Genomic DNA, 14892 nt, shown 5'->3' with positions numbered 1-14892 from the left:
CACACAGGTGCAGGAACACCCAGGAGCAGGTGCCATTAGCTGGTGTATCCCGTGACAAAACCCTTCCCACTACATGCAAACTAACCCAGCATCGCCAGCCAAATGGCTGAACGTTTTTGTGAACTGAAATACACATTTCATGGTAATTTAAATATGTGCAAATAAGAGTATAATTCCACTGCTGCCAGCAATCCTGAATGTTTAAATATAGTACATAAATACCATAGCTTCTATTTTATTTTATATAAACTATTTAAATGAAGAAGTTGAAGGCTCTGCATTCCCCTGGCTTATGAATACAAATGGCTGAGAATCTAACAGGACTTTGCTCTTGTTGAGCTAAGGCAATACAAGATGAAAGCAGATGAGGGAGCCAGGAAACAAAGACCCTATTAACTGCATTATCTAAAGGAAAGATATGAAAAATGCGCATTAAGTGCACACAGGCCTCATCTGCAGTCCTTCACGGACGTGTGGGGTGTCACAGGGAAGAAATGAAGTGCAGCTCAGACCTAGGTGAAGGAGACAAAGCTGCTGGGATGGTGCTGCTGGATTTGTCTTGGGTCCCTTCCCTCTCACCAGACAACCACGGCTGGTGTCAGACAGCCTGGTGACAAAACACTCCTTCCGTCAGGTCCCCCTTGACATAGAGCTGAATATGCTCTTCCTTGGGGAAAAAGGGGGAATTAATAGTAATAACAAATTAATCCTTCTCAGTCCTGTGACATGCTTCACAAGGACACAACGCTAGAAGGGACTGTCTGTGTTCATTTTTCTTGCATAGCAGGCAAGAATATCATATAATCCTTCCTCCTAAATACACCCATCTTCATCCTTAAAACCTGTTAGGAGTGCTGTGCCCTCATCACTTCTTCTAGGATCCCACATGAGCACAGCTTTCAGCCTCTACATGTATTCATGGCCCTCACACACAATGTTTTCTCTGCTAAGGTTGTCCTTAGCTTAAACACATCTTCCCCCCTCCTATGTTCAACCCTATTTCTTCTGGATAACACTTGTATTTGTAAAATAGATTTTTCATCCCTCTCCTCATGCTATTAACCTCACTCTGGACCTGCCTCAGTTTGAATTCGTCCTTCTCAGAGGTGGTTGACAATAATAGTGAAGTTTATAACAGAAAAGGTTTGATTAACGCCTTGCCCATAACTTAAAGGTTTCCCTACTTGAAATATCTGACCACACCTGCCTGGTCACAGCTTTACTGTTCTGTGTTCATGCTTAAGGACAAGCACACACTGATGACGCCCTTATCCTTGTCAATTGTAACTTGTGCTCCACAGTCCCACCCCACCTGCATGTTGGATGAATTTAGGCATGCACCTTTCCCACCTTCAGAGGAATCCCGCTGCAGAACCTGGGCAAGTAGGAAGCCACCTGAACCCCCACAGTCAAAATGTCTGGGGGACAAGAATTTCAGTATGCAATACAGAGGGTATTTGTCCAACAATGTAAACCTGTCCTGGTTTACACTGTTCTGGTGCAAACATTCACACTGAAAAGAAACATCATATTGTTTCTCTCTAACTGCATGACACTTCTTTTTTTTTTTTTTTTTTTTTTTTTAATTATTAAATTTCACATCTTTTCTACCACCCTGTCCTCAAGATTACCCAGTTTTTTTATTACTCCATACATAATATTCCAGGCCTTCTTTCCCTTGGCGGTGCCACGTTTTTGTGTCAGCAGCAAGCATCTTTCTATTTCTGCCCAGACCAATGACAGCAATCACCTCCCCTTAAAGACCCTGCTCCGGTATCATTAGTGACATTGTTAAATGAGGTTGGTCCCCTACTTCAAGAACTCTAGTCTGGACCTGCCTTTGTCTTAATGCTCCTTCTCTCTGCACTTGTTGGCTTCCTCCAGCCAGTTCCTTAAGCACACTGCAAATTGTGTGCTAATTACCTTAACATTGTAATGAATTGTTTCCTCAGGGGCAGAATATAAAATCCTTTCCCCAAATCCCAATATGTTAGTTCTACTGAATTTCTTTGCCTGGAAAACCAGCTTTCTTCCTGGCAAAATATATCAGGGTAGTTTGGCACACTTCACATAGAAAAACATATGTTGCATGTGTATTTCTTTCCCCTGCGTGTGTTTAATTCATCTTTCCCTTAGAACTTCCTTTAAACTCTGCTTAGTATTATTGTGATCAAACTAAAAGGTCCTCTGTGGCCCAGACAATTTTTTCCCTTTTCTTTAAATATAGATTTGCTACTTTTCATTCCTAATGTACCATCTTAATTAGACAGATTTATTGAAAATCCTTTTTACTGGACTTGCAATGTCACATACCACATCTTTCAGTACTCGGAGATGGAAATTATCCAGCTTCCCAATTTGAGCCCATTAAGTTATTTGAGTTTTTTTCCATTTCCCCTGTTCCTGGTAGCCAGCCACTTTATCTCTCTGATCAGTATAGCATTCCTCCCTATCTCTTTAACTATTATGGAATATGATCGAGAAGAACTGGGTAATCTTGAGGTCTGGTGAGCAGACAAGGGGTGAAATTTAATACAAAACACCAACTCATGCACTTAGAGACTAACAGTGGGAAATTTCTGTCCAGTGCCAACTTTTGACCTGCAGGATATGTTTATATCACTGGACAATGGTCCTTTGTGTAAAACAGGGATAAACCCACTCTTCAAGAGTCCTTTATGGTTAAATATCAGGACATGTACTATTCAGATACTGTCACAAGGGGAAATAACAAAGTACCTAAGGCAGAACAATTGGATCATCAGCTGCCATAAATCAGCATCACTCCTTCGAAATGAGCATAGTGACATTAACTTACACCTTTAACATCTGATTTAAATTGCTGTTGGTGTTGTGTTTTTAGATTCTGTTATGTCATTAAATGACCCCAGGCAAAAGTATCTACAAAAATATATTTTTATCTTATTTTGTGCTCATAAAGGCATTTTTGTATATTCAAAGATACATATTGATTAGCAGAGACACAGAGACAAGCATTGTACATTCATATTTAAGCAGAAAGATCTTTTCAAATAGATCTGATTACCCAATAAAATTAAAATATCTGTTTTATCCTATTAGAAAGTCTAGAAATACATTTAGGAAGCTTTTCTAAAATGTCTCAGGAACAACAAAAGGTCTCTGAACTACATAAGGGCTCTTACAAGCAATTCTCAGTGACTTTCACCCACTCTGATGGGTATCTTAATGGGTCCCAATTACCTGTATACACCAGGCATCTTGGAACATCCATTCTTTTATGGTGTTTCAGCTCGCATCCATATGTTAAAAGAGAATCACAAGTCACTTTGGAACAGGTCAGACATTTACTGACACTGCAGAGAGGTGGCAGAGGTGGATGGAGAGCTTCAGAGCCTGAGAGCAGTCCCTGGCACCTGGCACAAGATGCGGACAGTCACCCAGCTCAGGACATCCAGCTTGCCTCCCAACACTGAGTGCCAAGTCCCTCGGGATGGCTGAGGTAGAGCTGCTGGAGAAAGCAGATGGGGATACCGGGGAGGTCCTCCCAGCTCTGCTCCAGGGGCGTGTGACCACCTCTTCTGTACACCATACATGCGATTCATAAAAGACCTTTTCTATACAAGCCCCTCAGCTCTGGAAATACCTCCCTCTGTGCCTCCCCCTTTACGGAAAATAGCTGTAATTTGTAGTTATTATTTGCGTATTTGAGCTGGAGGTTCCACCTCGAAGAGCAGTTGTCCCAAGCACTGGACAAACTCACTGACTTCTGCTGGGGAGACACACGCTGATGCCTTGGTAAGGTTACACGGGATGAACTCACAGCATGAAGGCAGGGCAAATTACAGAAGACAGTCCATGGGGTGTCCTCTGTGCCCCTTAAGCTTTATGTTTTAGTGCCTCCTCCATTCAATCTATAACCCTGTTTGACCTACTCAGTGGCTGAAAACCCAGGCCTGGGCTTCACAACAGGCCCCATGGTCTCCCCCGATCCTCCTGCTCCACCTCTTGGCCCCTCGCCTGGGCTCTTTCTGCAACACCCATCAGCCACCTCCCCATGCTAAGCTTGTTCAGCCTTTCTGTCACCTCAGATCATCACTATTAAGGACTTCTTGCCTGTTCTCAGGCCTTTATCAGCCTATTTATCATTTCTTTCCTTTCTTTAAATGCTGATTTGATCTGTGTTGCACTCGCATTCATAGACATTTTACTCAGCAATCCCCTATCTACTTTTGCCCTGCCATCCCAAATCCCTATTGACCCAAGCTGGCTGCTCTCTGCTATCTCTGACAGAGCATCTCCAATGGGAATCCCACTACCTGGCTAACTTTCTCCACTACAAATGCATTGTTCCCCCATGTAGTTCTGCTCTTCTCTCGGGCTTACTACTCCAGCTCAGCTCAGCTCAGCTAGATCTCAGACTGGCAGTCATAGTCACCTCTTTGCCACATTTGGCTCACTCCTCAGACCCTCCCACCTCCTCCAGCCCCCGCTTCAGCTGTTACACAGGATTTCATCCAGTTCTTCCATGAGAAAAATGACTATGACATTCCTCTCCCAGTAGTTTTGCCTTCTGTTTCCTCTTCCGCTCCTACCACTCCTTCCTCATTCTTTCCCACAAATGAAAAACCTCCTAAGAGGTAATCTTCTTTCATTTCACATATTTGCAAATGAGTCAGTCTCACTCCATCTCCTGACCTTCCTCATGGCCATTCCTGTGCTCTCATTCTCTCTCCTCCTTGACCTCTCATGCCCCTCGGTCTCTCTGCTCCCGTAACACAAGTACTATCCAATCTCTTTTCTCATTCTCACCTTGAAACATTTTTTCACCTTAAAGCATTTAGTTTCCTCTCTGAATACTGTGTCTTTTTCTCTCCTTCCTTTCATCACCAACCTCCTTGAACACACCAGGTACAACCCCCAGCTGGAGTCCCCCCACCAGTTCCAAACTAAGCCCCCCAGTTCTGTGCAGCTTCCTCTCCACTGAACCTGCTGCTGCCCAAGTCTTAGGCTGTGAAAATGTCAGCATGCTCTGAATGCTCTGTTCTCATCAGCTGCTGCATGACTACCCTCAGCAGTCTACACTGTTTTAACCTGAGTTGTGTGTTTCATCAGCTACCAAGACATTATTCACTTCTTCTACACCACCTTTGAATCTGCTTCTTCTGAACATCCCTCCAGAAGACACATTTCTTCTCCCAGCTCTATCGTTCAGTGAAGTTCATGGGACTTTTCTCCTTCTATATTTTCATCCTTGGTAATTTCTATGGATTCCGCTACTATATCCATGCAGCATTGTACAGATTTACTCATCTAACGCAAACTCGTCTCCTTGTGTCTATACCCACAGTCTCTCTAATACTCCCTCAGAGACATAGATATCCAACTAAACTTATCATAGCTAAAACTGAGTTCCTAACATTCTCGTCCCTTCTTCTTTACTATATATTATCTTCAGTAATTCCTCTCTTGATTAGCACAGCCAAATGTATGACTTTCCTTGTTGTTCTGGTGTACTTGAGCAACATCATTCTGTGTATCTCACCATGTCAGTATATCCAAGGGATGTGTAAGGTTTTCAGATTATTTTTCCATCCTGGCTCTCATCATTGCATGTCTTTATTACTACAATATTTCTTTCTCTGACCTTTACAAATGTGATCTTGCCCTTCATGTAGCCATTCAGGAAGCTGCTAGAAATATCCTTTTCCAAACCTGCCACTCTGACCAGGTCATTTCTCTTAGCAGCCCTGGACTGCTGTCCCAATATCTATCTATCTCATTAGCGCAATCTACTTGTCTTCATTAAGGAAATGTCAACTTCTTCCTACAGTCAACCAAAGAGGTCAGTCCCCACCACCTACTTATTAATTTTTCAAGAAGACATGACCCATGATTTTGTTGATGCCATCCCTCAATCTCTGGAAGACAATGTTGTAAACATCTGCACATCTTACTCATTACCCTTCTTTACAACCCTTCGTGGAATCCCGCATTTCGTGGTGCTTACAGAAATGTGGTTAGGCTGCTGGTGTTCTAAAACCACTGCCGGTCATGCTGAACATAATTACCTTGTCGTCTCCTTGTACTCTCTCACAAGGCTGCATTGCTCTCCACTATTTAAAGTGTAGCAACATGTCAAAAGGACGGGGACATTTTTCTGTTCCGTTATTTCTTATCCATGATTAAGGCTCATAAATCCTGTGGTAGAAGTCTAACTGGTATTAATAATAATGAACAAAATCCCCATTATACTGCTACTGAGCTGAGGTACAAGAGATTAAGTCATTTGCCTCAGGTCATGAAGAAAGACTATGGTAGAGCTTGGACTGAATTCTGGCTCTGTAAACCCTGTCTTAACTCCAACACTACCTCTTTTCACCTATTTTGGTAGTTATCTACAGAGGATTATGACTTCAGCTGGATCAGCTGGACAGCTCTGAATATTTATTTGTGGAAGAATAAAGCATTATAAGAGAGAAAATGGGGAAATTTCCGTTTTATAGTCTGATTTCTCTCCTGCAGAGAAAATATGTTGGTTTATATTCTTTTCCATTAAGTGGATGCTATTTTGAATGGTCTGTTAAGGGCACTTGGATTTCAGAATGCACATTCTTTATTTATTTATACCTTAACAATAAAAAAATCCCTTTCTTTCTTTTTCTTTTAAAGAGGTGAATATGTACTCGAGAGTTCCAGCAACACTTGATTAGCAATGAGCCATTAAGTAACTTACATTATAAATGATTATCGTTATTTTTGCAGAACCTACAAGACACAAAGTCTTCTTACACACTCACTGGCTCTGCAACAGTTAATGAACCCATGCCATTCTTGAACAGCTGTTCTGAGTGCACAGAAGGACTTCTTCAATGAGTAAAAGCAATATTAATATGGATTTTTATCAATGGAGTTGACGAAATAGTTCAAGTAATTTCATTTCTATGTAAATACTCTCTTAATATATGTTTATTCCTGCAGTAAACAGAGCACAACGGCACTCATATTAAATCTTTACCCACACTTTTAAAGAAGTTTTTATGGAATAGGCAAAAGGGATAAAAATGCTGAGATTACTCAAAAGGATTTGGATGCTCAGTTAAATGAACAGGAATTAAGCACGCAGTCCCGTAGGCAGCTCTGCAAACATCAGATTCTGTTGAGAAGGGCATGAGCCCATCATTTTTGCTCAGCCAAAATTTCCATTCATCTTCCCTGGTAATTTTGCTCGAAAGCCAACAGCTTGATTGAAATTTGCTCTTTAAAAGAGCATGATTAAAAACAGTTGCATCTCTGTTAAATTACATATATGTTCTTAGTATTTTTAGCAGAAATGCATTATCAAACTAATTATCTCAGATGTGTCAGAGGAATGTGTCAGGTTCTCATTACTTCTGGTAAAGGTAATTTTTAACGAACTGCTTTTTGAGTTTGATGCAATTAATGTATTAAAATTGCTTATTTAAAAAGGGAAGGGCCAAATCCTACTGGAACTCACATGCATGAAACACCAGTGATTTCATCCATTAAATGATTTTGGAACATCTCTGAACAAGAGAATGCCTTTCCTGTATTTGTGGAAACATGCAGTTATTTGATTTCCCATCTGCATCGACAGACTAAGAAAACTGCATCACTGAAAACAGTGAGGGCGAAATACTTGGTTAACCTAAGATTCAACTCAAAGCCTATTTCCTGCTTAAATTTTAACTAACCCCTCCAGATGAAATTCGGTGTGACAGAATGGAGCACAGACCTTGTGCTGGCCTTTCTTCACGGGGACAATTTTAACCTCAAAGGAAACACTAAAGGCCTGAACTTGCTGCATCACCATGTTCAATAAAACATTTACTATTGACTTCACTAGGATCAGAATCAAGGCTTCAATAAAGTCCTTTTTATAATGAGTACATTTGGTGGGATTTCAGACACATAAACAAAGCGCTTACTTACATACTTTAAACGTATGGAGGATACATGAAAAAACAGCTGTTGTAATTTGCCTGGCAAAAATTTACATTTTACAACTTAAATCCACAGACCTGAAAGGTAAGCTCGTAGCATTGCAAGCAGTTGTAAGAAAAGGAATCTTTTTACTCCTAGAGATAGCTGCACGTAGCCTCTCTTCAGGCTTTTCCAATTGTGTATAAATAATCCCTAGTGACGGATGGAGTAGTCTTGTTAAGCCTTTCTTCCTCAATTGTGCCATGCATCTGACAATCAGAACAGAGAAGGCTTTCATCTCAGAAATCTTGCATACTATTTGGTGTGGAGTTAGGCTGCCCAGGAATTAGTTTCTCTTATTTTCTCTTTTTTTTTTTTTTTTTTTTTTTTTTTTTACCCGTGGTGGCATGGGTGTAAGCATACATGCAATAAAATGTTTTTTAAAAAGGATTTACTACAGCTCCCATGGACCTTGGGGTAGGGAGAAAGGTAAAAGGGGAGTTGAAATAATAAGGTCACTGTAAAGGTTTTATTAGATAAAATTGGATTCCAATGGCAGGCAGCAGAGCCCCATCCAGGCAGGCTTAACTGGCAGACCTCCAGAAGTGAGATGCAAGGTCCTCTGAGCAGTAATTGTCAAAATGGAGCAGTCTCTGGTTACTGTGCAGCCTCTTTGTGTACTTTATCGTACCTTTATAATTAAACGATGTAATTTCTTTTTATCCTTTCTTGTTTCCTTCTCAGCTAGAGCAGGAAAGCATCTGAGCAGCGTTGCCATATGATGCAGACAGACCCTGTGGCTTGCAGGTTTATTTTTGGGGTCACTAAGAGTTGTATGCAAGGCACTGTGAGCTGGAGATTGCCATGGCAGGAAATGAACTCAGCCTTCCCCCTGCCACGAATGGATGCTTACCTGCATTTCTAACCTCTGCGTGCATAGTGTTGGAGGTGGTTGGTTCCCTGGGATTTTTTGGTAGGCTATAGCTGCTTTTGCTATGAACTCAGTGGCAAACAGGAAGCCAGTGGATCTAACAGGATATAGGGAACACTATATTCAAAAGGGCATTAAGCAGCAGGGCTACTTAATTGACTGAGGAGACTCTACAGATGCCTGAGAATCAGAAGAAGCTTGAAGCATTGTGCTGGACAAAACAAGGGCCAGCATTTCCTGGCTGCTCAGGGCTTAAGGGATCAAGACTGAAATTTTGGTCCTGGGATGTTAAAAGACTGGATCAAATGCCAAGGCAGAATCAGAGGAGCAACTTCATAACCTCTTCTTTTTGACTGGTCCTTCTTTACAAGAGTGCTTTCCCTCAGTCCAGATAGCCCATTCATAGGCATAAAGATTATTCGTGTGAGTAAAAGTTAGCCAGACTGGGCCCTGGGTTTGCATTTTTGACTCCAGTGGTCTCTTTATTGATTGGAATTTATGGTTCTTATGGTTCGGTTTTGCTTTGTTTTGTTTTTAGTTCTGATAACAAAGAGAACGTATTGCCTAGTTTTGATGCAGTGTTGGAATATTCTTCAGGTCTTTGGTTTCTTCTGTCTGCCTGCCTCTCCCTGAGTATGCTTGATTGTAAAAAAAATATTTTAACTCATTGCCTATTTATCTAATTGCATTATTTTGAAATTCACCTGGCTTCTATGGGGATATAAAAAATAGATAGGAAAACTATAACTGGAACCAACTACTTTGTATACGCAATAGTGTATATTATCTCTATCCATAAGAAATCTGATGCAATGGGTTTCCAGCTTTTCCAGCAAAATCCAACATAAATGTTTTCATTTATTTGCCAGAAGTAAAACTAACAAATACAGAATAGAATTACAAAAGTGACCCAGAGTCTTCAGAAACAGAACAGTTTTTTAAAACCACTGGCATCAGAATACTGCCAACTACCATAGGGCCTGATCCTGCCATGAGCCATTGCCTACAGCTTGTATTAATTTCAGCAGAGTTCACAAGCAGAATAACTGCAGGACATTTGCAAAGCTAGTTAGGCTCTTAATGACTATTTTTTTTATTATCCTTTGATAGACAAACCTACCATTTTCAAAACTGGAAGTTTTGCCTAGGGAAAAGTGTGGGATCTGTCTCTAAATAAACGGATCACTTAGCTTCTGTAAAAAAAGAAAAAAACCTTAATAGCTTTCACATTCAATTACATATAGAATTATATGCAATATTTGGGGCCAGAACCTTCATTGGTTTATCCAGTTCCGGAAGAGGTGCACCAGATTTAATTAACAGCCAGCAGAGGATGGAGAGTAAAAGGCCCGTGTACCAATGCCATCCTCTCTTACATGGTATTTGCCCTGGAGCTCTGGCTTTACCCAGAGAGATATTTCCTCTGTGCAGGAATATGCACCCCAGCCAGGGTATTTGATGGCTACAGGTACAGCATATTTGTGGTTCTTCACGTTTGCACAAGGTATGTTTTGCCCAAACACCACCACCCCTGCAATCTCTAACTCCATATGAGTGTCTGACATGAACAAAAAACTAGACAAGCATGGTTGAGATGAACCTCCAACTCCTGCCTCCTCTGGGACTTGTAGCTGTTCTCAACATCTGACAGCAGTGCCAAATGTACTTATTTCACTTTCACCATTTAGCTGTGGATTGAAACTTCTGATGTCTGTCCTTAGGTGGGAACAGGAACACTTGTTGCTTCCCCTTGTAAAGATGGCTCCTGCACACACATATCAGGTTTCTAATTCAGTGATTCCAGCATACAAGCATTATTAATAGGCAATTATTTTACATTATTTTTTGGTGAAGGCAGAGTAAAATCCATTCATTTTGATCTAGCCATGTACTTAAGTGGATAAACAATCTTACAATACTGCTATCCTAGGTTGTATTTCTGAACAAGTCAGAAGCTGAATCTTACCAAATGCCATTATATTTGCTCTTCTGTGTTTCAACCTGGAGGTGCCAAAGCAACACTCTTCATCACGACTGAGACATGCAGTACAATCCTCCCTCCAAAATGAAGCCTATCTTCTCCTGCATTTAGCCACCCCAGTGTGCGAGGCCACACTGTCTCCATCACAAACACTGAACAGAGCTGCTCTAACACACAGCCTGGTGCCAGGGAATTTCACTGGGTTGTGCACATCCCTGAACCCAGGACAAGGCAGGTGGTAGAAGAGGAATGACTCTAACTTAATTCAAGATGAAAAGCCTCTCTAGTAACTGAAACTGTTTGCCCAAGGTGAGGTCTGGTGCAATGTTTGCCTGCTAGCAAGGCTGAAATTCTCAGTTTGTGCCCCGAGCATGGAAGCACATGTGGCACAGCGATCCAGCCCTCAACAGCAGGTCCAGCACACCCGTCCTCGCCTAGGTGGAGGAGAGGAATCCCTCAGCATTGGCACAAGCAGCAAGGTGCCAGGACGCTGACACTTGTCCCTTACATGCAGGATTGAAGCCACCAATTCATGCCATGTAGGTCATTAAATAGCAGCTGGACATTAAGGGTCAGTGGCAACACAGAGAGGTTCCCCACCGCATCACCCATGTGCATGGCTTCAGCGCAGGTCTATGCTGTGCTATGAACCTCCATGGCTCCCTTGTAAGACGTACGGAACTAGATGTACACATTGGCAAACACATGTGAAAGTATATCCCCCGCGAGTAATCAGCCTTAAGCATAATTCTGCATGCAGAGCCTGAAGAGGGAATGAACACGGGCTATCGAGGGAGTTTGGGACAGAGAATACACGTAGAAAACAAGTATTTTTAAAGCTTGCCCAGTGTAAGAAGCAATGATTTCACTGTGATGGAAATAAATCTCCAGAGAAACATCTGAATGCAACAGAAGAACCATGGGAGGGGAATGTTATTCTGTTGCATGGAGTAACCATGCTGTGGGCAGCAAAGATGCTGTCATCCCTAGCTGAAACCCCTGCAAAAAACATCCTGCAAAAACATAAATCTTTCATAGACGGGATGTATAGACAGGGTTTTATGCACATCTCCCCTTGATACACTTCAGATCAAAGAAACATTTGAGGTGAACTGGCCATCATTTTGAACTGGCATGTCTGGGGAAAATAGAATAAGGAGGAGCAGAAGACAAGGAAAAGAATAGCACAAAAATGCTACAGGCAAACAGATGCACCTCCACTTTGAGAGAGAATGATTCCTAACGCTCCCAATAAATTCATGTAATGTTTTGTAGGCATTGAAAATATTCCAAAACAGCTCAGTGTAAACAGCAAGCTGTGTTTCCTCCCGCTTTTTAGCATTTCTCTTTGTTTACTCTCCATTTGACGACAGAAGATGCCTGCATGTGAGCGCTACAAATAGTGTAATTCCGGACTGATGGGGCATTTGGTAAGGGAATGATGAAATACAGACACATGCAGCCTCCAATAAAATAACATGTACTTTGCCTGAGTCAGCAGGGTCAAACTAAAAATAAAATAAAAAATACCCTGCGTCTGCTTTATTAATGCACTTTACTACTACGTGGGAAATATTCGGATGCCATGGTGATGGGCAGACTGCAATAAGCTTAGGGAGACAGAGACAGGCAAGAGACATTCTGGGGTGTGTCTGCAGTGGGTGACCCCACTGCCTGCTTGCTCCCCAGCCCCACGTCTCTGCAGTGGAGACCCTGTGGGGAACAGCCCTGGTGATGCTGTGGGGAGCAATGCCCAGCCAAGCCACCTCACCCTCCGCAAGGAGAGGGGCTTGGCTGGAGACACCCGCTCCCATCTGCGAGCCCAAAGGGCTCTACTCAGCTCAGGAGGGCCTGGCACGTCCATTTGGTAAAAACAGCCCTTACCTTTGGCAATCAGCTCCTCCAGCTCTTGGTCGAACCCTTGCCGGTGGCATTTCCTCCAGAGCCCCATGTTGGTTGAGTTGTACTGTCTGTTGCACTCGTCGACTGCGCTCATGGCAAAGATCTGCCTCCTGTTCCTTGCCAAGAGGAGTTTCCCTTCCCAGCGGTCCAACCTCGACCTGCTGGCCCTGAGAGGCAGGTTGTTGTTGGAGTTATATATGAAGCCAGGGTCATTTCTCTTAGTGGTGATGCTCTTGCACCTCTCCCTGTGCTTCCTGGCGTCAGTTTCGTACCAATGGTCAGAGCAGATCGCCACAGCCAGCATGCCCAGGGCACACAGAGCTAAAGAGAGGCCAGCATACAGCAGCAACCTTCCAGCAGCCATGCCTCAGCTTCACAGAAACACCATGGGCATCTTCACAACAGGCAAAGCCCTTGAGCGTGAGGCCACGCCGAATCCTGCAGAGCAGCTGCTGGGTGTCACTCAGCAGAGGCTGCCTCAGACATCCCCAGCTCGTGCGGCTCACATCCACGCTGCGGGGGGACACCCGGAGCGCTACAAAGTTCTGCCCTGGGGGCAGTCCTGGGGGCTCATCTGCCTCTGCTCCCCTGCAGAGGAGACCTGGCGAGGGGAAACACAGCCTCCCACCTCCAGCGAGCCGGCGACCCGCCTATACAAAGGTGGCCTCTTGGCCTCGCCACGAGCACCCGAGCTGTGGGGGCTGAAGGAGCAACCCCCCCCACGACGAGGCTCGAAAGCTACGGCTGTTTGATCAGTCCATTAATCTCTTTCAGTCTGACCAGCTGGGAGATGCGGGAGGGATGGCTTGCAGACCTGGGGCTTCAGCCCAGCATCGCAGGACAGAAAAGTTCGCCAGGCAGCAGTGTCCCCCGTTGAGGCAGGCGGCCGGCCCGGGTTCAGGAGGGGTGCCTTGCCTCGTCTTTGTCAGCAGCCCAGCAAGAGCAGCATCCGGACGGTCGCTCGCTGGCTTGGGTTGAAAGCGGGGTCGAAAGGGAGGGAGCAGGAGGGCGAGCAATCTGTTGTTGCTGCTGCTGCTGCTGCTTTAAATCGCGGCTGAAACGCAAGCTCCCCGGCTGTGGCTGGGAATGCAGGCATGCACAGGTTTCTCCCTTAGCAGACTTCAGCCGGCATCCTGGCTTCCGAGACACCTCGGCTCCTCTCCGAGACACCTCAGCTCCTCTCTGAGACACCTCAGCTCCTCTCTGCCAGCCTCGCCGTTCACTTGGCCGGTCCCGTTGTCTGCGCTGGCATCAGGGCAGCCTCATGCAACGAGCCCTTCCCTGGCCAGCCGTAGCCCGAGCACCCCAAATCCCTGCTGTGGCAGCGAGCACGGCGGCTGTCTGCACCCAGACAGGGCGAGAGGCACCAAGGGAGCCGCGGGGGCCTCCGGATGCGCTGCCACGGAGCGGGGAGCGCGCACCTCCCGCTAGGCAGCTCTGGCAGCGGTCCTCGGCCCCAGCATCCTTCTTCCACCCCCTTCCGCCGGTATCTGAACGGCTTCTTCCTTCGTCACCGCCGCCTCGGTTTGTTGTGCACAGTTTTCCTAACACAGGGGCACGTTAACCATCTGCAAGATGAAGGCAGGCAGGCAGAGCGATGGCTGGTTGAGAGGATGCTCGGGAATGGGGAGGGGAGGTCGGGGGAAATCAAACCAAAACAAACCGGGGGGGGGGGGGCGGGAGGGAGGGAGGAAAAAAAGCTACACACCTTACACGGGGAGGGGAAAGCAGCCCCTAACAGTTGTCAACAGCTTTCGGTCTGCACCATTTCTCTGCCATATGGCCTGCTCTCCACGTAGGGGCTGAGGGTTTTAGCTCAGCAGCTTCATGTGAACCGTATCCCCGGCATCAGCAGATATATATTCAGACATATTTTATTATTTTTTTTGCTCCTTAAATTTCCACTCCCTTTCTCTCTGCTGGGAATAACTCACCCATCTTGTAGAAATCAAAAGCAACAGAAGGCGAGCTGGAGTCCGTGAGCTTTAGAAATCTCATTTCACCGTTTTTTAACCCAAATAAGAGTGAATCCAATCTTCCGTACACCTGGGAATCTTGCCTTGTTCAAACACTCAGCCCTGCAGCCTTGGCTAAAGCCTACAGACAGAGAATACAGAGCACGGAGCCAAAAGCCAGTGATGTCACCCGTGCAACG

At 44.5% G+C, this 14892-nt stretch overlaps 1 protein-coding gene across 2 annotated transcripts in view; it reads right to left on the bottom strand.

Moving 5' to 3' along the window:
* Window positions 1-14892, bottom strand: part of TMEM178B (transmembrane protein 178B) — a 194892-nt gene extending 180000 nt beyond the window's left edge. The window contains exons 1-2 of one of the 2 annotated variants that reach the window (XM_032208085.1): window positions 14446-14892; window positions 12720-14305 (exon numbers count right to left, since the gene is read on the bottom strand). In XM_032208085.1, the coding sequence (XP_032063976.1) occupies window positions 12720-13101 (382 nt within the window). In that variant the 5' untranslated portion in view covers window positions 13102-14305; window positions 14446-14892. Of the gene's footprint in view, window positions 1-12719 lie in introns of both variants that reach the window. The other variant, XM_032208084.1, reaches the window with a different exon arrangement.

This window comes from Aythya fuligula, chromosome 1 (genome assembly GCF_009819795.1).
Source record: "Aythya fuligula isolate bAytFul2 chromosome 1, bAytFul2.pri, whole genome shotgun sequence".
Taxonomy (NCBI): Eukaryota; Metazoa; Chordata; class Aves; order Anseriformes; family Anatidae; genus Aythya; species Aythya fuligula.
This window is presented reverse-complemented; position numbering and strand designations above follow the sequence as displayed.